The following is a 25909-nucleotide window of genomic DNA, read 5'->3' as shown; positions in this document are numbered from 1 at the left end:
AAGACATCCATGTCTTCCGTGAGGAAATTCCTGCAAAAGCTCCATCTGGGGCCTTTGTAAAATGGCAACAAGCCATTTTCGTAAAGCACGAGGAGAGCGGAGCGAGCGTGTGCGCCTCGCGCCAGCGGTAACAATCCAGTCGCTCGTTCTCTTCCCTCCCCGAAGAACAAACTTCATTTCGAGAGGCCCGCGGCGTTACCACCCGCTCTGTCCTCCCCGCTGACGATTTAGGAGCCAACGCGTTTGTACACAATGGCCCGGCTAGGAGCAGAGAGAGCAGGGCCGGGAGCAGCTGTGGAGGACGCGGTGCCAAGGCCCAGCCCCACGCAGGGACGGGGCTTTTCAACCGCCGGGCCCGCCGCCCGCCTGGCAGCCAGCTGCCGCGGGGGCCGGAGGGCCTCGCCCCCCGCCCGGGGGAGCCGAGGGGCCTGTGCCGGCGGCTGGCGAGGCGGGAGGCCGCGCACCGCTGCCAGGCGGCGGGGCGAGCGGCCACCGGGGCGCCGCGGTGGCGAGGCCCGCCCCGGGGGAGCGGGGCCGGGAGCGGGCGGCGGCGCTCGCCGAGGGGACGGCGGGGCGCTCCGTGAGGAGACGGCGGGCCGGCCGCCACGCCAACGGCCGCCGGGAGGGGCGGGGCCACGCGTGGGGCGGGGGGGGGGGATGTGACGCGCAGGCGCGCGGGGCATTGTGGGAGTTCGCCGCCAGCCCGTCGAGCCGATCCCGTTGGCCCCGCGGGCGGAGCGGAGGCAGCGGCAGCGGCAGCGGGAGCGGGGCCGCCGCCGGCCGACGGGAGACATATTGCCGCCGGAGGCCGGGCCGTAAGTCGCTGCCGCTAGGGCGCCCGCCTTACGCATGGGGGGAAAGGGGCGGGGGGGACGCTGAGGGGCTCTGCCGCGGCGGGGTGGCAGCCGGCCCGCGGCGCCCGGGGCCCCGAAGCGGCCGGACTGGGCTGTGAGGGAGGTGGGGTCCTGCCCCCCCGCACCCCCCCTTCCCTGAGGAAAACCGGGGGCCCGGGCCGCGCCGGGCGGTCTGTGGGTTCTCCCTCTTCTTGTTGTGCCTGGGGTGAAGCCAGGAGATCCACCCCGCTCCCAGCGAAATGGTGGCAGCGGGGTTTTATTTCTGTCGAATCCGCATCTGGGTCCCGGTGCGGAGGCTGGAAGGAGCCCAGCGGGCAGCCGGCGGGCGCTCGCCCCGCGGGGTGGCTTCGCGGAGCGGCCCCGCACGTCCCTCTGCCGTCGTACGCACGCACCGGCCCCGTTTTCGTCTTCCCCAGCTCGGGTCATCGGGCAGGAGGAGATAATCTAGAGAGACCGCAAAAAGCGCCAGTGGAAAGCAGCAGGACGTGTTTTCAGTGTGTTTCATTTCGGGATGAAGAAACCGTGGCGTAGAAGTTACCTGCCACACGTGAATGACTTCATTAAATAAAGCCAACCGACATTTTTAAAACCGTAAGCAAAGGCTTCCAAGAGTGGTAAAAATAAATGTTCTGCTAGAAATGGGGCCCCTTGTTCTTTTAGAGCTGTCACTTCTTGTAGAGCCTGCAATATGTCTGCCTGCAGGATTTGAGCAACCTATACGGACTGTCTCTGGGTGTGGGTGTTTCTCATAGGGGACTGCAAGTACTGCAAGACGCAGGTGAATGCAGGTTCCCAAGACTCGGCACAAGGTACATCACAGGAGCGCCTGGATTTAGACTGAAGACTGACATGTTTGTGTGTGTAGGAGGCAGTAAGGGGAACAAACTGTTTCTGTAACTTATATCTTCCTATAATCCTTTTGTTTCCTCTGTAATCTTTAAAAGTAAGTTGCAGAAGGCCCATGAATTTGCATCTGAAGCTGGCAGTTGGAAGCAGCTCATATGCAAGTGGGGTGGTGCAAAACTGAGGTTGCTACATTTATGTTGATGGAAGGAGACTGGTTGTTGAAATATATTTGGATGAGGCTTGTTATTTATCTCTTGACCATACAAACAAACAACCATTTTTTTCCCCAGGACTGTATGTGGCTGTCACTTAGCAACAGGTCTGTAGGGAACTTTACAGATCCACTGCCTCCCCCATTCCTAAGCGCAGAAGAAATAAATGAGCTAAGGAGCAAGTGAGCAATTAATAAAAACAGAACCTGGGTTCTTAGGCACAACCCAGAGTTAAAAGATTTAAGTGGGAACAAGACAATTACAGTTGCCTTGAAAAATATATTTTAATGCAATTGGGTATGAGAGATTTTGTATCAGGTGGTCCCCAGAAAACTCCCCAATGTGTTTTGCATTTTTTTTAAGTGTTCTGAAAGAAAGGAATTACGCTGTTGTTTACTTAGCAATGGTTGCAGGTTATTTTGCTGTGTTGTGTATCATAACCTTTGACACTGAAATCTTCTAGGCCTTCTGGGTTTCTAAAGAGTAACTTTGTTTTGTTATGTGTAAGGCATACCCTTCTGATTGCGAGTAAAGCCAAATGTCGACAATGTAGATTAAGCCGTAGCTGATCTAAAAACTAGTAGTAAGGCTAGAATTTGGCCTAAGGACAACAATATAGGAAGAGTGCTTAAGCGCTGCTTATTTTATAGATCAGCATTAGCAAAAAGAAAAATCCACCGCTGCAAACTTAGACTTAAAATAAATCAGCAAGTTTAAATTTGTCCTTAGGAGTTGCCTGGTTCTGCAGGTAAAATTCCAGTACACAGCAATGAGCTTTAATAAAAGATACTCTCTTGATAAGATAGGTGATATAGTCACATTCCTGAAGAATGGTCAAAATCTTGCTCTCTCAAAGAAATTCAGAGGTATTTTTGTACAACTCTCTCACTCAGGATCAAAGCCTGTTGTCTTCTGCATAAAAGGTAGCCCTGCCCCAGCAAGGTTATAAAGTAGGGGTAAAGGAGCAGGAATCTGGAACTGATGCCACAAGAGGAAAAAAGAGCCTCCAGAGAGAGCCTTCCTTGGGAGAGGGAATGTTGACCTAGTGGGCATTGCAGTGAGCATTAGGTTTTGGCAGCTCAGGGCTTTCTAGAGGTAAAATTAGAAAAGAAACATGCAGTGTTTGTGGAAGGAGTGCAGTGCTTGCTCGCTTGTCAGGGAGAGAGGCTATAGACACATAAAGCAGCTATAGTTCCTTACCCAGACCCATCCTTAAAGAGGATGGGCAGGATTCAGCTCATGGTCCTTACTCCAAAAGGAGTGATGCTAGAATCGTGCCATTCATGCCATTCTCAGTTGCACTCCCTTCCCTCAGCAGTATAGCATCTATCTTGCATTTCGTTCTACATCTGGATTTAGGCTTGGAAGCATCCATGTGAATTCTTTATTGCGTTTTTGCTTTCTTCTAACAATGTCAAGGGGCAAAGAAATTTTCAAAATGTTCTTTAAAACAGTTTTTCTGAACATCGAATTCATAAATGGTCCAGTGATTTAAGGTCCTGTATCAAGTTTTATGCTTCCTACCTAGTATACAAAAAGCTATAATGCACAAATGGGCTTGATTTCATGCTAGTACTCCCAGCAGTGGTCAGTGAAGACAATTGTATTTACGTTTTCCTGACTATTGGTGGCAGGATGCCCAGCAAAAACTGTTGTCATGCTCCCAGTACGGTTCATAGTGGAGGTTTGCGCATTAAGGGGATATTTGTTTTGGGGTTTCAGACCCATTGTGGGAGGGAGGGACTTTTGCCAGTTGAATACAATTGTGCAACAGTAATTTGTTTTGCACACAGATTTTGTGAAAATGTTGTTCCTCTTTTTCCCATCCCTTACCTTATCACTATGGGAATTCTCAATAAATAATAAATAAATCTTCAATAGGATCTACATCTGTTGGGCATTCCTAGATGAGGAACGTTCTCTCAGTTTTCCAGGGGAAAATAAATGTATGTATGGTACTGCCTTTTCAGATGAGAAATTAATGTAGTGCTGGAACGGCTGTTTCACAACTGGTTTCACTCCTCTGTCTGTTTCAGACCAAAACAGTTACTGCTTTGATAAAGCATTTAAGTTAAAGTTTGAAATGACATCAAACGATAACCGAGTGATTGGCTCTTCTTTTATAACTGTCGTACCTAGAAACCACAGTCACAGGCTGAGACACTGTTGTGCTAGGCAAGCATTATTAGAGACCATTTTATACCAACTCTATAAGCAGTGCATCTTATAAATATGCCAGACTAGTTTCTGATTAGCCAAGAACAGAGCAAGTTAGTTGTCAAAGCAAATTCAAATGCACCTTTTCAAAAAGAGTTCAGCAAGCGGCTATTATTATAGTACTTAAATAGATTTAAGAGAGAATGGCAGCACTTACATTGTTAATCTTTTGAAACAATGGAAAGAAAATAGCATTGCAGTTAATCTCTTGTGATACAAAAATGAACTTTCCAGCTTAGTCTTTGTACTGGAAAGAAGAGAAAAATAATTACTAAATCTTAGTATTTATCTCCTGGATTCCACTACACTTACTGATGTGATCACATAGATCTAAATTTAATCATCTGTTTGCTGAGTGCAGTTAATACACCAGTGTAAGCCCATGATGAGAACAGTCTCTGCCTGACAGCAGTAGCATTCATAGTAATTTAAGACATTAAGAACCAGTACCTGAAAACTATTAATAGCGGGGGGGGTTATTACTACTTTTTGATGAAAGTGTCAGATTGACTGAGCTAATGAAGTACTGGTATTTGGAAATTAGGTATCACTTTCCCAGGATGTGCAGGTTGTACTTTCAGGATTATGTGATGTTAAACCTTTCAGAAAAACAGATGCCTATGCGCATTTTAGGAAGGTGGCATTTGAAAGTGTGGTTTAGTGGAATATCTATCTTCACACAGAAAAATATGGCCAACCAGAGTTACTACAGCCAATTTCAAACAGAAAAATGTTAATCATGCTGATTTCATTGCTACACCTTAATATTATTTTGTTTCTTAGAAACTGGATTTCTGGCTTGTAAAGACCTGACAGCAGAGGAGCCTTGTAGCTTGAATCTTTGCTGTGAGCCAAATTAATATACCATCAAATTCTCACTTCTGTGAATTTTGAGATGTTAGGAAGCAGTATGAATCTTGCTACAGTCTTTAAGGGGTTTTAAAAAGGCTCTGGATCAGGTGCTGCATTCTGCAACTAGGGCAATCTGTGTCCAAGCACAGCAGAGCCACTGAAGAATATAGCATTAGATTTGATTCAAAGTCAAAGGTGGACTTAGATAAGTTGACTCCTCAGTGATATCCCCTGATTATCACAGTGATAATTTTGTGAACTGTCACATTGAAATGAAATCATTTTAATGTCAAATCTTTGAAGACTTTGCAATGTATTTGGTAAAGTTTCTCAGTAATTCCATTGCAAAGGCAGGAGAGGGGGAAAAAAGGGAAAGGACTGGTCCATTGACTGTGATTTTATTTTTTTTTTTAATTGTCCTGCTCAAATCTTATCTGAACTATGGCTCATGTGATAAGGTTCCCTTTGGTTGCCTCCCTCATCTGCTGGCTAGCAGTGACTCAGCAAACAGCTCTGGTTCATTAATGTTGGCAGCATTCCAGAGTTTCTGGTGTTACAAAGATAAACCATTTGAGAACATGTAAGGCACAATTTTCTTTGGTTTTTGATCTGTTGCCATGCTCTTTACATTTAACTTCAATACATTTTTTTTTGTGGCTGTTGCAAGTGAAATCTTTTTGCCTTCTCTTTTGCTGTGGAGTTCTAGAAGTAGAGAAGAGACTTTCAGAGCTCGTTGGGCCATCCCTCAGCTCAAAGGCAGGACAAACAGGTTCTGCAAAGTAATGATCCTGAATCCATAATTAAGCCCGAAAAAGGTCTTCCATGCCAGGCTCTCTTTTTCCCCTTCCAAATTACATGGTTGGCAAAATTAAAAGTGGTACTTGAAACTTAATTGGAATTTCCCTCCCTCCACCCCCAGCATCTAAAGATAGAGTGATTCACTACATGTTGTAGGAATGGGATCCTTGAGATAGGAAGCTCTGAAACCCATCTTTGTTGCATTTCACCTTTAATACTAAAAGTTCCAGAACTTCTTGCTTTCTTTCAATGTACAAGCCCCCCACGTTTCTGGTTCAGGCAAAGTTTTTCCTCACAAATAAACTTGCAGCTAGAAAGCTCCGTAATGTACAGTATGAGAGGATCAGGTTAATTGTCAAGTTATGTCCAGGGTTATCCTAAATATTAATGAGAGAAATGTGACCAGCAGTATGAAATAAAGGGGGAAATTAACCTCTAGAATTTGCAGAAGTGATTAAGCTTATGAAAGAAAAAAAAAAATATGTCATTTTGTATATGGGTAGGTGTTACATAGCTGCAGATGACAGGACACTTGAAGGTCTTCAGTAGAAATAGTATGTTAAACATCTTCTGAACACCACATGTTGGAAACTATCAGCAAAGTGTTTTGCTCAAGTGTGATATAAGGGAGGTTGATTTAGCATGACCGATGACAATTGACAGTATGTTAACAACAAGCTTAGCATCGCTTTGGATAGGTGATATGTACCCAGAGACAGTGATATACAGTGCACATTTGTTGCAACATATGAAGGAACCACTTCCCTTACTTCTCTATGAATAGTCATTTTTGTGGAACTAAAAATTTCATCTCTTTCTGTTACCAGCTACAGCATGGCCATCCATGTGTGTCTCTGTCCTGGTTCCAGCCGGGATAGAGTTAATTTTCTTCCTAGTAGCTGGTATAGTGCTGTGTTTTGGATTTAGGATGAGAATAATGTTGGTAATACACTGATGTTTTAGTTGTTGCTAAGTAGTGCTTACACCAGTCAAGGATTTTTCAGCTTCCCATGCTCTGCCCAGTGCACAAGAAGCTGGGAGGGGGCACAGCCAGGACAGCTGACCCAGACTGGCCAAAGTATGTCCATACCAGATGACGTCATGCTCAGTATAGAAACTGGGGGAGCTGGCCAGTGTGCAGTGATCGCTGCTCGGGGACGGGCTGGGCATCGGTTGATGGGTGGTGAGCAATTGTACAGTGTATCACTTGCTTTGTATATTATATTGTATTTTTATTATTATTACTACTACTATTCTATTTTATTTTACTTCAGTTATTAAACTGTTCTTATCTCAACCCATGAGTTTTCTCCCTTTCACCCTTCCGATTCTCTCTCCCATCCCACTGGTGGGGGGAGTGAGCGAGCAGCTGTGTGGTGCTTAGTTGCTGGCTGGGGTTAAACCACGACAGTCTTCCATTTGGGTTTTTAGATTGGGTGAGCTGTATTTACTCTAGCTCCTTCAAAGCCTCTTTGGCAGTAATTCGGTATTGCTCCATGCTTTATTCATACCTTGATCCAAATGTTACAGCAGCTGATGGCTAGATGACACTCTCCCAAAGGAAAAAAAAACCAACATCAGGAAGTAAAGATTTTCGTGTTCTCTTCCAGCTATTCTGGCTTTCCCATAAACTCATGAGCCAAATGGTTAATAGAAGCTTACTGGTTAAGGCTTGCAGGTTTTCCCTAGAAAAATTGTTTTTCGTCATTCACCTATCAGTTACAAAACAGGAATTATGGGGGAAGCTAGAAGCACAGGTATTTTGCATGCCTGCTTTCCCTGGTGTTTGATTCAATTAACTTCTTAACATTTGTGAGACTAAACATCTGTAGTATTGATGAAAATGGATTATGAACTATGAAAATAATTTCTGGCAGAAAGTCCATAGCCAACTCAAAGCCACACCCAGCCTTCCTGCTAACAGAGACAGAGCTAACTAGATGAGAAAATGCAATGAAATTGAAGGTTTTTGAAATCAGTTGTGAGCTCCAGTTAGGTGGTTTCTCAAGGCAAGAAAATTGGCTTTTGTCCTCGTCTTCGCAGAGTAATAGTTGTTACAGAGCTGAGTTCACAGCAGAGGAAAGGAGAAGGAGCCCTTTTGATGGCTTCCCCCTTCCAATGTTTCCCGTCTGTTTTTTGACATAAGTTTCATAAATGTAGCGTGACTTTCATCTGAACTACTACGATGGGATTTTTTTGTTTACCTTTAACAAGCTTTAAGCCCATTGCATTTATTTTACTTAATGTGCTATGCACGTATAGACTCTTTGATGAATGGAGTGTGGAAGTAGAAAAGAAAGGAAATGTTTGATACTCATGTTTCTGTAGTTATCCTGAGTGGTCTTCACTTGATAGTTATGTAGTCTGAATCTCAGTGATTCACTGAGATTTAAAAGACTGCAGGACATGTCAGCACAGAACAGAAGTTGCAAAACTTAGAAGTGGGGATGGTGAACCTGTTTTGCGTAATTCTGAGCTTGCTCAATTGTTGTGGATTCAGACGTATGGCAAATACAGTTAGGTTCATAAGGACAAGGAGAGAATTCAGAATAAACAAGAGAAGAACAGAAAGGGAAGCAGACAAATGGTGTGATGGGAAAGCAGGCTTAAAGAGGTTTTATTGTGGAGTGTATAAACACACCAGCCAATCTGCGTTTGTATTAGGTAGGACTTGTGCAGCAAGGAAAGAACTAGGATGCAGAGAGGTATGTGTATCACCGATGCATACCGCTGGTTTCCCTAGAGTTCAGCCATGCGGGGGGGGAGATGGGGACTGTCTCCTTTCCTCTGAGTTAATTTCAAAACCCAGTGCATTGCCTAAACCTTCAAAGATACCTTGAGAGCCTGTAAACCCTCCACCTCTTTGGATTTGTCAGCTTCTATTTACAGCCTGAGCAGAAATCAAAGAGAAAAAAATATGTTTGACAGCTGTATCAGCAGTAGGTTTCTTCACTGAGATAAACTGAGATACAGTTGTCAGATATCTGCTGGGTGTTTAGACCACTGTTATGTTAAGGAAAGGTGACAGATGAAGTTCATCAGATTCCTAGAGAGCATGTTGAAGCAGTACAGTCTTCCATGTGGAGATAGCTGGTTTCCGGTCGGGTCAAATCTCAAGGGGTTCATTTCAGATCTTTCTAAACATAGAACATTTAGTGTACAGGCGATGTATTTTGCCGTGCATAGGCCTTTGTTCTGTAAATTTACACATGCTTGAAAATCTAGTTTTTCACAGAAGGTGAATACACTGTATGAAAGCTAGTGGATAGAATTTTTCCTAGTTAGAAACACAGTTATTCAGGAGCATAACAGTCCTACCACAGCTGTTCAAATGCCCAATCAAGAGTTATTCCCAGAGAGCAGAGGGTTGCGTAGGTCTCCTTGCAGAAAGCATCCTCTGCTTTAATGCAGAAGCTCTGTTTTACGTTAGGCCCTCTTTGCTCCATTAATGGTACTGGGTTTAATTTGCTAGGAATTACAGAAAAGTAATTCTAAAGCAGATTTATAGGAAATAATTTCTCTGGCTTATATATTTACTGTATAAATTTATGCCAAGATTACAATGGCAAGTAAACATTCTGTGGAAAATTATTTTAGGTTCTTGTTGTATATACTCTAAAAAGGCAACTTGTCTATGTGTGTTAGGCACCCTAATGCATTGCCTACAACAAAATACTGATTTGTCTTGAAATTCAGTAAATGGTATTATAGCATCAGTCCTTATTGATAACCTTTTTTTTTTTTTTCTTCCTAATATATAGAGTGCTGTTCCAGACCCAGTACAGACAAAATGTCCAGCAGGGGTGGAAAGAAGAAGTCAACTAAGACTTCCCGCTCCGCAAAGGCTGGGGTCATATTCCCTGTTGGCAGAATGCTGCGTTACATTAAGAAAGGCCACCCGAAGTACAGAATTGGTGTTGGTGCTCCAGTGTACATGGCTGCTGTGCTGGAATATCTGACGGGTAGGTTTTGCTGAGCAATGTGAAATAGCAGCAGTGAAAGTAATAATACAAACTGAATTTGCAAAGGAAAAAAAAATGAAAAAGATCCTCTGATGTATGGATGGCTAAAAAAGTTATAGCTGAAGTAAGTGCTATGCTGATCACATATCTAAGCCAAAATCAAGGTACCCTCACCCCTGCTCAGAGCTTTGATGGCTTTTGTGCATTCCAGCACTGGATTTGCTCTGATCTATTGTAATCGCTCTTCTTCCACATAGGCAGTCAGAAGGATTCCTACTAACATCAATGCGTATGGACTGGGCCTTCAGTGTTGCAGTCCTGCCTGCTCCGATTTTGTGCCTGAGGGCTTTGTTTGCATTCTAATTGTCTGTTAAGCATATACATTCCTTTTACCAGAGAGCTTCTCAGTGTTTACACAGGGCTGAGATTGCTTACAGCATTGTCTAAACATTTTTGTTCAATTTACAGATTATTTTTGAGACTACATATGCTGTTTGCAATTTGTTTGCAAATGTTGAGTCTGTGTATAAATGTACACTCTGTTCATCTGTCCCAGATCAACATAGCTTATTTGCTTATATTTGTAGTCCTTTCTCTGTTCCTCTCATCACATCAGAATGAGAACACCTTAAATAATTATCTCATCCTCACAGTACTTCCATTTAGAAAGAAGCTTCAAAGGAAGAAAATGCTTTGCCCAAAGACTTACACAACTAGACGTGCAAGTAAAGATCTTTACACAGCAGTTCTCCTCTCACACAAGACTTAAAACGTTGCAAGTTTACCCCACAAACTACAAACTTACAAAAGTAGTCTTCTAATGGAAAATTAACCCCAACTGTAATAGCATCAACATATGGGCTTTTTACAATATTGGTTTGGTTAAAATAAAATAAATTTTTAAAAATGGATAAGAATTAACCACCAGTTCAGTCACATTTGCGTGGCCAGATTGACTTACAAGCATATACCTGTAGACTAGGGATCTAGCAAAAAGCACAAGCGCTAGATGGATTAGTGTTCGGAGATAGATTCTATGAGCATGACTAAGGAAGAGCTTGAATTGGATCTCATTTCTCATAGCAGTGTTTCTTTTTACAGTGCATCTGCTTATGTCGGTGTTCTGTTTGCAGCAGATGCAAGCATTTGAAGGGACAGTAGTCTTTAAGCTATAAGGGTGGACTGAGCCTCTGAGGAAGAGATGCACTTCATTCTTCCTTTGACTTAAGTGCACAGTAGCAAAGCACATGGTTTAACTTTGCTGGGAGTATTTAAAACCGAAGTGACCTGACTCTTAAGACAATTTTAGATACACCTTATAACGGATATTGACACTGAAGAACAGAAATAGGCTGATTTTTTTTCTCTAAGGTTTCTTCCTTCCTTAAAGATGAAGATTGGTAACATTAAGAATAATTAGTAGAGTGCTTGTGTTCTGTAAGGTATTCATATCACATTATTGAAATTTCTTGGCTATCAAATATCTTTTTTTTTTTTTTTCCTTCATTTGTCCATGTTCACAGTTTTCTTTATTTGGCCCTTTTCTCTAAAAGAATGCTTTTAAGCTTCATGGATGGCCTTAAAAAAATTAACATTTCCTTCAGCTAGGTTCCTGCTTACAGCAATAACAACTCAAATAAAATGCTTCTTAGGGTGAAGGGTGCTTTGAATGCTGCCCTTTTAAAGAAACGGAACAATACAGGTGAGCTTAAGGCATTGCTAATGAGCAGCATGTGTTATTGGTTAACTGTTTGATTTAGTGTTTACTGAGGCAGTGATGGTTTAGGCAGCTAAGAATAGGCTGGGGAAATAAAGGTGTTTCTTTAACGGCTCTGCATCCTGGGAAACCCTCTGAGGAGATTAACAACAACAAAAAAAGCCCTCCCAAAGTTGCACACATTGCTTCTTTAGGAAAAAGAAAAACGGGAGGGGGGAAGGAGAGCTAAGGAGGAAAGGACCTTCTTTTTGTCTCCCTTTAAATATTTTTAACCTTTTTTTTTTTTTTTTTTTTTGTCCCCTCTGAAAGCTAGGTAGGTAGTCCTAGTATCCTGTATCTCAGGGTTTTCTTTCATTCTTATACACAGATGCATCTCAAAAGCACAGATACTCTTTTCTTTACTTACTGAGTTAGTAATAGTTTTGGTTTATGACTATTTCAGTCTTGTGGGGTTTTTTTCCCCTTCTCTTTCTGTAAGTTTTTCACACTCTATATAGTGTAATATTTTAGCCTTTAATGCTCAGTATATTTTCTGAACTTCAGGTCATTGATCTTTTTCAGTATAATTCAGAAACATTCCCTTGAAATGGGATGCTTGGAAGTTTTTGGTTTGTGTTCTTTTTACCTCTTAGCAGTTATTACTTCACAAAATCAGAGAAATCCTGACTTCTCTCCAGGAGAGTTTTTAAACATGCTCATGTCAGCACACGATCTGAGACTAAATCAAAGCATTTCAACCATTTCAAAATAAAAGCAGGAACATGACATAATAGGAAGGAGACCATGTGAAGTGGCATGCTAATAAATTGGCTGAATCAAAAAAGCAATCCTGTGCATCCAGGAAGGAGAGGAAAAACGTAAAATATCAAAAGCAGTTGTAGGAGAGAAGAACTTCAGAAAAGACTAGGAGGGGAAATGGCAGAGACATGACCTAATAGAAAGGAACCTACTAAGGTTTGAAAACTAATTCATGTGTGTGCAGAATGTGGCACTGACTTTAATCCTTTAGAAGATGAGGTACTTAATTTTCTTGGCCTTTGCTAAAGGCTAACTCTGTGAATCTGAAATTAGCCCATAATGTGCTCAGATCTGGGATTTTGATTTGGTTCAATTTGAGATTTGAACTTCTGTAATGCTACCAGCTATTTAGACTTGGAGTTCTTTTTTTGGATCCATTTGTAGTTACAACTTTATCCACTTTGTACTTTGAAGGTAACTTACTGTTACCATGTATGTACAGCTACTCATCAGAACGTAAAAATACACATTCTATAATTCCTTGTAGTGTATGGGCCCATTTGTAACTTAAGCCCTTCTTCAGTCTGTGTCCGACGAAGTGATTTTTCAAACTACATTTATGTTATTCTCATACTTTTGTTATTAGCATGTTTATACATGGTACAGCTCCGCTAGCAGGAACACGCACTGTTTTAGCACACAGGAATTAGTCTGGCTGCTTCAGTTGCTGTGAACTGAAAACTGTGCGTCTTTGCTGTGCTGCTTTTCAGTCTCTTGGCTTCTGACAACTTCTTTTACAGGGGCTGGCTGGAGTACATATTCCCTGTGTTGTCTGTTACAGCACCTTTAAAAATAATAAAACTACTATATTATTAGATGTACAATTTGTCTTCTGGTCTTCAGCTAATAAAGTTGTTTTCCTGATCTTACATTTCAATATACTTGACATATAAACAGGTTGCACAGCGAGTATTCTCCTTTTCTTAGTTATTCACTGAAGGTTCTTGTTACTGACAAGTAATATTACAAAATAATTCTCTCATCAGCACACCCAGTGTATGCAGTTTGGTTTCTTAAGCATAATGCCTGCTTATTCTTTCCTGCTTTTCATCTAAGGAAATAATGTGTAATGTCCACTGTAAATAGGATGCAAGTATGTGTTCGTGGGTGAATGTGCAGAAAGTACCTTTGAGTTTTATTAATACTGAAGGAAATGGATATACTTCCTTTCTTTACTCTGGAGGAATAGTGTGGATGCTGAAGGACTACAATCCATGGGTCTTATTTCTTTTCCTTCTTTGCCATAGCAGTTCAGGCAGTGCTGCCTATCTTGCAGGGAATAGTCAGAATATTTGATTAATTTCTGATTATGCTGCAGAACTAATCTTAAGCATTATCAACCACTTTAAGCTGGCGAGAAGTTCAGTGTTAGTAATTCCTTTCGTCTTCTTTCCTTATTGTGGCACTTGTTTTACAATGGTTCATTGCCTATTTATCTCCCCTTTCAGAAAGCTGCAATCCACTCCTTATTTTCTCTGCAAAGTAGTGCATCAGTATCAGTTTATGTCAAATAAAAAAAAAACAACAGGTCAGTCGAGAGGATGGCCAGAGACTTCATTTGGGACATTGCAGCCACTCAGATGAAGTTGTATGGTTTGTATTTGTTCAGAACTGGGCCAGCCATACATGTGATCAGATACGTTCCGTTCAGATGTGCAGTTTGCACAAGTTACAATGTAGTCCAAACTTTCTTACTAATTGAAAAAGCTACTACTTTGCCCTTGAAAAATAGAAATCTCTCGAGCATATTTAAAGCCAGCAAGAACAAGGCCTGCAAGTGATTTCTGCTCCCCCTGCCCCCCATCGTCTTCTCTACACTGTAAATAATTTTCAATTGCCAAAATGTCATAGCAAATGAGGAGATGGAGAAGTTTATAAAACAGCAGGAGAACAGGAATACAGAAGAAATGAGACTTTTGATTTATATTTGTTCTGTACATACTGAAGTAAGGTAGGAGAAAATGTTAAATGTCTGTTTTCTCCATTAGATTTTTTTTCTCAACTGGATTTTTATTGCCCATTCTGTACTGTTGATCATGTATTTTGTTAAAATGTAAAATAAGCACCTTTTGAATGCCATGGTTAGAATTGCATCTGAGGCATTCTGGTGCTTACCTGAGTTTTTGTTTTCAGGCTTTGTGATGTCACCAGAATCCCTTAATGGAGGTTCATGTGCTGGAGCTCAGTTCGTTGCATTTTCATCTTGATTAATTTTCGATGTGGAAAACTTTCTTAAGCCAGCTGCTGATTGGCTGCAAAATGAAAGTCCTCCCTGAATGCAGTAAGTTTAACTGCTCACTTTCCGATGTGCAAGCTGATCAACTTGAACTGCTGTTCACCTCTTGTGTTCTGCTTGCTGCTGAAAATTTTTTCAGGGTCACAGAGGAAAACAATGATTTGCCCTGTTTGTCAAAGCAGATGGACTGCTGAACTTCTGCTTGGAAGCAGAGGGGAGCTCAGAGGTCCACAGTAAAAAAGCGTTAGCTTAAATGCAGATTCAAGTTCCAGGCATTCTGAGACTACCATAAATAACGATCCTTAGGGAGTAATGAAATTTAAGAAGAGAATTAATTGACAGTATCTTTTTGATACCGTTGAAACGTGCATTCACTAAGATACATTTCTTCTGGTTAAGCAGGCAGCTTTAGAAACACTAATCCCTATTATGGTGTTGTGCCACAAACTGTGTCCCAAAAGAGGTTTAAAATAAATTAGGGGCTTGTGGGACCTGTGCCTTACTTGAGCAAGCATGAAACTACCTCTTCAGATCTAGTGTGTTTTTAATATGGATTAATACTGGACCTAAAATACAGCAGGGTTGTTTATGGCAATAGCCTCACAAGCAGAGACCTTTCAAAAATATCAGCACAGCAAAGCTTCTTTGTAACATTCCTCTTTTACGTAAGATTTGTGTCATGCTCTTAGGAAAAGCGAGATTGTCACAATTTAAAATCGCTATACTTGTAAGAAGTGCCCCTTTAGATACAAAAGTTTGCATTGTTACCAATTGAATGACCAACTTTCTTTCTGAACTTACAAATGCATGAATCATTCTGCTTCAAATATATATAAATGAAGAGTTTTCTTTCACTGATAAGCCCTTCCTTGGCTCCAACCCTGTAAACACTTATGTATGTGCCTATCTTATCTTGTAGTTCCATAAACTTCAATGGATCTCCGAGTTACAAAAGTGAACTCAATACAAAATTACTTACCCGATTAGGGTCCTAATGTAGTCTCCAAGCTACACAGATCAAGTTTGATGAAAAACAATAAAAAACAAAGCATTTTCTCATAATAAAAGCCCTAAGAGTACATACTGATTTGTCAATATAGACACTTATTTCAGAGGGGTAAATATGCATCAGAATTTGCATTGTGACGTGTGTCATATTGCAGTAAAGTACAAAATGCTGGGCTGGGTTGGTCTGGTTTTTACATCGTGGTCACTGAATTATTTTCTCCCTTGAAAATGTTAAATTTTAGTTATATTTTAATATCCTTACATCTAGAATTAAATACTTTTTATTCTAGTAACAGTCATTACATCTATTTATTTGGCTAAGTTGCAACAAAGTAATGATTTCTCCTATAAATTGCTGTTCAATTTAATATTGGTGTCACCCTTTGTTTTGAAGGATGGAGTTTAAGTGAAGTGTAAAACAAAAATATGGCTGATTTTGCTATGCATTTTTTTTCTACACTTATCTTTGTCCTATCTTGTATCTCTTGTTGAGAAGAACAGAAGAATCTGTAAAGCTTCAGTCTTTTCTTCTCTGGCCCTTTATTCTTGGGACTGACAGTTGTAGCACAAATAGCTAGAAAGCAGGAAGACATCCTACCATTCTAGAGTAGCGTGCAGGATTTAGCAAGCAGTTTCTTTCCTCAGATTTTCTCAAACTTTAGAAGTTCTTACGTCAAGTATTGTAAGCATGATTTTTTCCCTTTTCTTTTTTCCATAAGGATTATTTAAGAATGCCTGAGTTCAGATGATGCTATGAGTTTGGTCTTCAGTCTTTTTTCCACAGTGCATTTATCCCTGAATTTTTTTTAGGGATGAAATTCTATGTGGATTCTTAGGTGCACTCAGATGAAATGCTCCATCCTCAATATAAACTTCATGGGGGAAAAATGAATGTAGGTGGTATACAGTGAAATACAATATTTTTTAAAACAAACAGGAGGTACTCTTCCCCCAAATTGCAAAAAATGTCTGTGATGTAGTGAGTCTTGTTATCGCAAGATGTTATGGATACCAAAAATGGATACCAAACCTTTCTGAATGGTTTTGGAAAACAAGTAGGTACATCCATAGAAATAAAATCCATTTGGGGACTAAACGCAAAAACGGCATTTCAAAGTTGGCAAACCACTCAGCTGCACATGGCTGAAATCAGAGGGAATGTTCTGGAAAAATAGCATTTTAAGTTTGTCTGTTCCTTTAATCCTCCTGAGCATCTTCTCTTGGGCACTGGCTGGGGACAGGATGTCAGGCTAGGTGTATTTTTTGCTCCGACGAAGTTATAGCTAGTCCATACATTCACCTACCACAGAACACCCAAAATAATAGATTTTTTTTTTTTACATGCTTTGTTCTCAAGACGTAGACTTTTCCAAAAAATAGTGTTGAGCATGCTGTATAGTCACTCCTGTAATGCTTCTGTAAAGTAATGGAGAAAAATACAAATGTTACCATTAGGAGAAAAATATTTACAAATATTGTCTATGGATACTTGTATTTATTATGGCTTCCATTGCTGTCTTGATATAAAAAGACTTGATGTGGGGGAAAGACTGAAGCAGTAGCAATTTAACGAGTCATAATATTTTCAGTAATAAACACTGAATCCCACTTCCCTCACTGTCAGAGGCAGTATCTAATAAAGCCATTATCACCATCTGCCAGATCACGTCGAAATGAGTAAACTACAAAAATGAGAGCACAGCATATATGGATTGCATTGGCTTTCGTCATTGTTTAGTAAAGCCTTTGATGCCGACTTGTACATCTTGTTCCTGTGCGGGGGCATGGGCACACACCCCCTTGATGCACATATCCATATTTCTCTTTCGAGCCCAGGGTCTGGAGTCACTTCACTAAAATCCAAAATTTCAATATGAAATCCTCTCTTCTTTTTGTTAATAACATTATAAATTTTCACTGAGTTTCAGTAGATGATTGACATCTGCTGCTTGACTTCTTTAATGTTTGGAAATGCAAGTTCCTAAGATGTGCCCACAAAGGGCAAAGACTAAACTAGGACCAAGTCTTAAGACATGAGTAGTCTCCTATACTCTGTAGCAGCCAGACCAAAGCGTACATGCTGCGCTTGATCAAGCAACGTCTGGCAGCAGTTATATTAATCATGTTTGAGTGCATTTCTAAAACATATGTAAACTGTTAGGAGTAACAGCAAAGTGTAAACTGCTAGGTAGAGGAAGCTCCACCGAAAAAGAAACAAGGTTAATTTGAGTTAGATCAGGATTCTTTAAGTCAGTGGAGAAGAAACAGGCTATTGCTTTTTAAATGAGTACTTGGGGTGTGGCTTGTAATGAATAACATTTGAGTTGAAATTCACTTTCAGGTTCACTTTCAGGTTTCCCTGAAAAGTGAATTTACATAGCTTTTACAGATCTATAGTTAACCAAAAAATTAGGAAGTGAAATAACATGGGATCTCTTACAAAAAAATAATGGATGGTATTAAAGCGTAGAATAGAGCTGAAAGAAGTGTGAGCCAGATCAGAAGGCTTTAAGTGGAAGTGGCTTTTGTGGCTTGAACTTGAGTTTTATGTAAACAGCAGTCTGTCATCTGCCTCGCAGAAATGCAAAACTTACAATAACTTGGCAAAGTTAACAGTTTCTCCTTTAAGGGGCCTAGTTTTGATACAGCTCAGACACTAAAGACTGAAGGGTTTGGGTTTTTTTATCGCATCCGAAGAGAATGATTGCCCTGTTGAGAGTTGAGGTTTCATCAAGGCTCGTTCAAAGCCGTAAAATTTCTTGAATTGATTTTCAGTGCATCAGATTTCCATGACTTTGAACCAAGGCTGAGAACTGTTTTATTGGAATGCATGAGAGGGAAAGTGTTGTTAAATGATTCTACCTTCACTCACAACTGCAGATTCCAGGGGGATTGGGTGGAATACACAGAGAGAAGAATGCAGGAAACTCTTAACAGTCTTGGTTGATTGGGGTTGATTGGGTTAAAACCTTCCGGAATCATGTAAAATGATTCTGAAGTCAATAAAATGCTGATGGAAGGATGATTAATTTAAAGTACAATAAACAGACTCCTTGTCATGTCATTGGCTTTGTAGCAAATACATGTTTCCTCAGTGGAATTGTACCAACATTCATTTTTCTTTGACTTCCGGATATTGTTCTCAATTTTGCTTTTGAGGAGAAGCTTCAGAATTTTTTAGAAACCCCTGACTTGTTTCTGTTGGAACTTGCGTGTTCAGAAATTGGCCTTGTGTCAACACATCACCTGTTAGTTGTTAAGAGTTTAATTTTCAAAGCTATGATTTCATCTCCCTGAAGAGAAGGTGGACAAAGGGATTCAATGCAAGAGCAGTGGTTAAGCTTGAGATGTAAACCAAAAACAGAAAAAAGAAACATTTTGAGGATGAACTCGGACCAGATTGAATTGAGTATTTACATTTAGAAAGTGTTATAGCCTGGAACGCATGATAAGCTAAAGGCCTTGTCATTTAGGCTTTAAAGGAGTTTTATTCAGTAATGACCAGTAATATTTTGTTTGAAAATTAGGATAAATGAATTAGAGCATTCTCCAGGAGTGGGAGAAGAATGTATTTGCTCTGGTTTCCATCCAGGTCTGCAGTTGCTGCTGTGCCTGCTTTGTTTTGGTCTAATAGTAATTTGTTTCATTGTAACCTTGCGTTGAGTTCTTGTTCCAAAATTTGCAAGTGTTGTGAAATACCAAAGCAACGATATTCAAGGCAGAGCAGCACCGCTGTGAAACAGGGAAATGCAAATAATGAAATTGGGAACTTGGTAGGATGTTCAAGAGATGGCCAGAGTCTCTGCAAGTAAAGGGTGAGGAACTCGCCCTGAAAACTTGCTTCAGGATGAGGTTTTTGTGGAGACTTCTAACACTTTTTGGTTGTGTTTGAGTAGGAAATGCCTTGAGAACAGCTTTTCCTGTGGTCTTATCTCAAGCTTAAGTACAAAGATATACAACCTGTTTTCTTTTCTCCTTTAAAAATATTTAACTGAACTTTTAAAAACCTCAGCAGAAGAAAAGCAGTTTTGGTTCAAGTGCCGAGAACAGGCTTAGGCCAGTTTTCACTACCCGTATCCATGTGCCTAGCTCTAAATATTACAAAGGGTTTTTTCAATTGATACAAATGAGTACTACCTTTTAAGTTAAACTTTAACAGAAAATTTCTTAACTTTCAGGACTTTCTCTTCCTATTTTAACTGACTACTTTAACAATGAAAAGAAGAAAAATACTAGTTATATAACTGTCTTTTAAATCAAATTGATGTGTTCATCTTATAGTCAGATTTCTAAGGCATCCATCCCTTTTCTTGCTACGTAACAGCTGTCCCTACGTGAATATATCACGCGTGGACACGGCACTCCTACTTAATTTTTTCCTTTCCTAATTATATACTTCTCACAGCTTTTTCACTGGATTGTTTTATATCTGCAGTTAAAGCAATACATGTTGTTTTGCTTTTTTTGTTTGAAATTATTCAAAAGCACAGAAAGTCAGTTGTGCAAATATAAAGAGTATCTCTTCATGTTAACCTAAGATTTCAATATGTAGTAATTGAAGAATTATACCTTCAGAAGCTTATAATATTGAATAATTTGTATATTTTCCTTATTAAAAAGAAATAGAGATTTTGGTGTTCAGTACTTCTGTAAAGTGTGTCTCATAGTTGCCGTTTGCCTGAGTGGTGGTGGTGTAATTATTCTCTAGGGGGGAAATGCCTTGAGTAAATACATGAAAGGAATGGAATAGACGTTATGCAACTTAAATCCTTTTTGTGAGGCCTCATTTTTGTAAAATGTTCTTGTTTTGGTCTTCTGGCTGGATAAATACAAGCTGAGTGAATCCTGATGTCATGGAAGCTCTTAACACTTTCTTTTGCCTTAACACTTACAAGCAAAGCTTTCTCTCTTGACCCTGTTCAGTTGCAGGAATTGATTTTTGAATGTCTGTTTTTTCCCACTGTTGGAGGATTACCTTTAATGAGACAGAACTTCAGTGACTCAAACCTTGAACCTGGTAGAATGGCACTTCCAAAGATGGGTCTGACCTAAGAATTCAGATCCAATCTCAATTTTAAATACCTTTTCCCACCTACTAGTCTTTCCAGCTCCACACCTAAATCCAGAGTAATTATTCTGGAAATTTGAGTCAGCTTCCTTACAGAGAGAGCTAGATTTTCATCTAATTTAAAATTGGTTTAAAACATAGGTGAAACACCATTTAAATCTTTAGAATTAAAGTAGCATAAAACGGATGTGAAAGTAAAGCTGTCTGCAAGCAAAATCCAGGCAAGTAGCCCGGATCCCATCTGGATCAAGAGAGTAGTCTTCATTTCTAGCCTTTGTAAGTGCTCTGATCTGTTGGGTTTGGATTAATTTTGTCTCTGTCAGTGCTAAATCAAAAATTGTTGCCTATATTGGCTTCAGCTCGAATACCTCCTAATCTTCTGTTTTTAAATAGGGGAGAGTCTCCCTGTGACCAGACCTGTGTGCATAGCTGAGTTTTGCTTTTCTCTGTGCTGCGGGTCTCTCTGCGTGCACAAGCGATGCTGGATTATTATTGGAGAGCTGAGGAGAAGGCCAGAAGAAAAATTCCACCCTCCATACCCTCCTCCTCCTCTCTCCCTCTCCCCAAGCTCCTCTTTTGTGGTCCTCAACGCCAGTGCAAAGCGTTCTGGTCCTGAAAAGGAAGTGGGGTACCTCAACTTCCCTAAAGGACCATTAGAAAACTGTAATTTCAAAATGAGTTTCCTGTCCAAGGAAGAGGGCTTAGCACTTACAAGAACAGTTCTCCACTGTACAGGGCAGACATTTTAGTTTTATGAGGAACAAATAAAACATTCCTCTGTGCTTTACAGGCATAACACTTTCTTAGACTCTTTAGTTACAAAATGACCTGTCTGCATAGTTATGCTGATCAGTTGCAGAGAATAACACGGCCCAACTGTTTAGCAGTGCCTGATGCAGTAAAGAAGCGGAGGTGGGGGAAGCAGAGGCAAACCGAAAAGTAGTCTGCTGTTTGCAGCAAATCCTTCCCATGCTTTTCAGCCGGTAGTAAAGGCTGAGATACAAACAAAACAATTCCTGATCTAGAGAGGTGGAGATGCTGGCGTTATTACAGTGACACAGAATCTTACTGAGGTCAGTGGGGATGTGCAGCTTCTCCATTGGAAGGTGATACAGGTCTTCTGTCACAACGGGCAGCTGTACACAGTGCCGAATGCAACCTAAACCTTGCGTCTGAGCTGTGACTTTTGAGAAGTATGTGAAAAGGATTATGCCAGCTTAATTGAGTTCTTTGGAGGTGTGGAAAGCATAGTCAGGTTGACCTTACCCTGCTAATCCTTCTTCAAAAATAAATTAAAGCAATTGTTGTCAGCATGAAATGTTGAGTTACTTTTGGGGGCTTAGACTTAATATTCTATCTCACCCTATAAGAAAGTTAATTGTGCACTTTGAAGAACACAAAAATAGTGAAAGCCTACCAAAATCCTCGATGAAGCTTAACTGTAGAACATCCAGAAGCAGCTATAAGTTTTCCAGTAGGTGTCATAACTAGCTTATTATGGGACTTGCCATGAAAAATAATTGGAGAATCATGGTAAATTCAGCCTAATGAAAAGCCGTAGTCTGCGCTAGATAGTATTACTTAAGATTTACTATGTGTTATGGTAAAGGCATGTGGTCATGTGAGCTTTGATTTTTAGTCTTTTCCATTTCCAGATTAATGTCTCTAATTCAGTTCTATTTGCCTCTAAAAGAAGCTTATGGGAGAGCTTTCATGGTATAGTCAGTTGTTAAATGTGAAATCAAGCTCATACCCTATTCTAATGTTAAATTTTAATATATTCATGTATAATAGATGTAAAAAAGGCATTTTTATTTTCTTTTTTTCTCTTTTTCTGCAAACGTTACCAGGTTTGCAAAAGGAAATATACCAAAAGCAATAGTGAAACACAGTCTGTACAGAAGGAGATTAAAGGCTATGCGTAACAGAGATGGCAATAGCACATAATTGCAAAGTCAGATAAACATGTTATGTCATTTTTTTAATTGTTCCCCAGACTTTCTTGTAATTACTTGCATTCTTTGCCTAAGGCTTGTTGAGTTGAAGACAGATAAGTTAGCAGGTAACGCTCTAGCCTTTCGCTACATAGATCCTTGCAAGGGAGCAAGTTAATCTTTCTGAAGTCCAATAAAAGCCATCATATGCACAGCTGTTAAACGTATTTTGTCAGGACTGGAAATTTCTTCTAAGGAGATAATTTACTAGGAGCAAACAAACATGATTCATCAATTACTTCTTCTGGACAGAAACTTCTTCTCAAAGAGAGAAAAAAATCATTAAGTCAGTGTAGCAGCAGAGTTTGTATTTTTAGCATCCTAACTTGGATGTGTGCTTACATGCTTCCATAATGTGAAAAATGAGAAACTGAGAATAGCATCTTTTCCAGTAATAAAAAAGTAGAAGTGATGCAAGCCAGAACTCACATTTATGACAGGTTTGAGAAAAAAAAAGGATAGCATTTGTACATCTAGTACTCTGTCACCTGATAGGAGAGGGATCCTAGGAGATGAACACACAGTAGCCTTGAGAAGAACACTGAAAAGTCAGGAATCTAGGGGAACTGCTTTAAAAGGACAAAGAAGTAATATAGTTTAGACCACAGGACTTCAAGTGTGCATTTGCCTTTCAGTGATCAGACATATAAAAAGAAAATTACAATTTTAGGGTTAGATGTCTATTGAGGGTATTCTACAGCAGTTAGGAACAACATGATATAATTCAGATACCTTTTTGCATGGATGCTAAATAAGACATTGATTTTTCTTAATGATCACAACGTAATTAAAAGGGGCTTACTTTTTCCCCAGCGGAAATTCTTGAATTGGCTGGAAATGCAGCAAGGGACAACAAGAAGGGTCGAGTCACTCCGAGACACATCCTGTTGGCTGTAGCAAATGATGAAGAATTAAATCAGGTAAGAAAAAACTCCACCGTGTGAGGGCCAGGATTTCCTTTAGGGCTTTTTAAATTGTCTTTCCATATAGCTGAATTGTAACTCAAGACCTCAGCTTATTGAGTAGCCCACCAGGAAACAGCTCATGCACTCACTAGCACGCTGCCTGTGTAACTAACTACAGCACTCAGCTTAATTATGTATTTCAAGACTCTTAATATGTGTAAAAATGCAATGGAGATGTAATACGACATTTGCTTGCACTATTACAACCACTTCTGTTAGAGTGGGACACAGTCATATACTCTACAGAGACGTGCAGAAAATCTTGTAGATGCTTTTTTCTGTTTGTTTTAATTTTCCCCCCTAAGCAGCTTAGGACTCAGTGGGACCTATCCTGGTCTCATTGAAGTTTGTCATTGTGACCACAGAATTAAGAGCTCTGGAACTCTTGCAAGTCTGTGTCTTTTGCAGATTTCAAGATGCCTTTAACTTAGCCAAAAAATATTTGGGCATTATTATTACAGTGTTGCAGTGTCAGCCAGAGGCACTGGCTAGGATTAATGTCCCTTGTGTGAGGTGCTGTAAAAGCACATCTGAAAAGATACTTTTTCCAAACCTGCGTATCATGATGGAGCAGGAAAGAAAAATATCCCCAAACCAACCTCCTTCTGGCTTTGTCCAAAATTTGATAATACTTTCCATTCATCATCCCTCTGTAAGCTCACACATCCCTTTGTAAGGAGTCTCACTGAGTTGTGGTTGGGGCGCAGTAAACACGAATCAGAAGGTGGGAGTACCTGAGGGACTTTGATGTCACCATTTGTATCCTCCCGAATAGTGAATTAGTCCCAGTTAGATGTATAAAAAGTGGGTTAAAGTGGTTTTAAATACAGAACATGATATATTTCACCTCTGCTTTTAAAGGCTTGAATGAACTGCACACTTTTGAATATTGATCTGCTTTTCTTCAACTACATAAAGATTTTTTTGAAGAAAGACTTCCAGGTATAGAGATTTGTATAAATGTTACCCTCCATTTGAAGTTTCTTTTTCTAAGAAAAAAAAAATCTGTTTTAAAAAATGCCCTTTCAAGGAAATTCAGCAATTGGGACCTATATTGTGTTTTCCACAGCGTGGCACCCGTTGCAGTCCTGTACCATGGGCTTTGGGGTCCCATCCCTCACGCAGGCTGCCCTGCAAAGCCCTCATGGCTGCAGCTGTGGCTGTCCTGTTTTCTAGTAGCTGGGTAACAGTCTTCATTGTGTGGCTTCACAGGAAAAGATCTTGTGTGAGCCCAAGAGATATGTCAGTGACAAGCATATATGCAAGAAGAATACATATTCCCGTCATAGTTTAAATTTGGTACGTGATCAACTTCATTTCATACGTTTCATGTCTCTCTTCTTCAAGGATAATGTGTTGAGAAATGTACAAGAACCAGTTAAAACTCCAGGCAATGTACAAAGTTTGCAGAAAATGCCATTTTCTATTTATTGGTGAGGAAACGCTGAGATTTGTCATTTACAACTCTTGTTTTTTTATTAGCTATTGAAAGGGGTCACCATAGCCAGTGGTGGAGTGTTACCCAATATTCACCCAGAGCTGTTGGCAAAGAAGCGGGGATCAAAAGGAAAACTGGAAGCCATCATCACTCCACCTCCAGCAAAGAAGGCAAAGTCTCCATCACAGAAAAAAACTGTATCAAAGAAAACAGGCGGCAAGAAAGGGGCAAGGAAATCCAAGGTAGAGTAATCTGTTTATTTTAAACCCAAACAAGCTTGCTAGTAGGGAGCATCCTGTAGGGTAGGCTTTCCGTGCCTGTGTTGTTAACAATAGTGATTTCAGTAGCAGTGTGAGCAAATGCTGAAGGAGGAGTGCTGCCCTCTCCCTAGTGCAGCTGGAAGTCTGAAAACCCTCAGAGGTGGCACAGGTCTGCAGGACCTGCAGGCAAGCTGTAAATACTCTGTACCAAACAGTCGTTAGGCCGTTAGGCGGGCACAGGCTGGAGGCACCAAGAGGCAGAAGAGGGTGTTTGGGGGCTGTAGTAGTTAGGCCTTACTGGTGAGCAAACGCGACCTTGCTGTAGGGGTGGCTTTGCTGTGACTGTGCAGGTGCCTGTGTTGGGCTCGGCAGAGTAAATTTGCTTGGACTGTATTCAACGATTGATGTGTGTCTGCAAGAAACAGGGAATCTGTTTTGTTTTTTTTTTTTCAAAAGTGAAGTCACACTAAAGCAGCATTTTGCAATTGTAAATATTGAAAAAAAATAACAGCCTAAGTCACTTGCGTTGTAATAATGTCCTCAGCTGTTAGCATGTTAAGTCCTCTTTTCAAGTGGTGTATTTTTCTGTTGTTTGTTGGGATTTTTTTAATGGGTTTTGTTTTGTTCCGCCTTAGTATAAGAGTCCTCTTAGTTAGTTGATTTGATGAAATCCAAGGAGTGTCA

General features: G+C 40.4%; 1 protein-coding gene across 10 annotated transcripts in view; it reads left to right on the top strand.

The window, feature by feature from the left end:
• Positions 1-685: 685 nt before the first annotated feature.
• Positions 686-25909, top strand: part of MACROH2A1 (macroH2A.1 histone) — a 48042-nt gene continuing 22818 nt past the window's right edge. For 7 of the 10 annotated variants that reach the window (XR_015703986.1, XM_087754237.1, XM_087754235.1 and 4 more), the window contains exons 1-4: positions 686-815; positions 9541-9741; positions 23376-23482; positions 25010-25207. Coding sequence is in view for 9 of the 10 variants with exons in the window: in XM_087754237.1 (XP_087610363.1) it covers positions 9570-9741; positions 23376-23482; positions 25010-25207 (477 nt within the window). In the remaining variant the exon portion in view is untranslated. Of the gene's footprint in view, positions 816-1270; positions 1446-9540; positions 9742-14389; positions 14538-23375; positions 23483-24388; positions 24470-25009; positions 25208-25909 lie in introns of those variants that run through there. The other 3 variants (XM_087754234.1, XM_087754239.1, XM_087754240.1) reach the window with 3 other exon arrangements.

Source organism: Nipponia nippon, unplaced genomic scaffold (assembly GCF_047370975.1).
Source record: "Nipponia nippon isolate SJK-2023a ecotype South Korea unplaced genomic scaffold, ASM4737097v1 scaffold_17, whole genome shotgun sequence".
Classification (NCBI taxonomy): domain Eukaryota; kingdom Metazoa; phylum Chordata; class Aves; order Pelecaniformes; family Threskiornithidae; genus Nipponia; species Nipponia nippon.
This window is presented reverse-complemented; position numbering and strand designations above follow the sequence as displayed.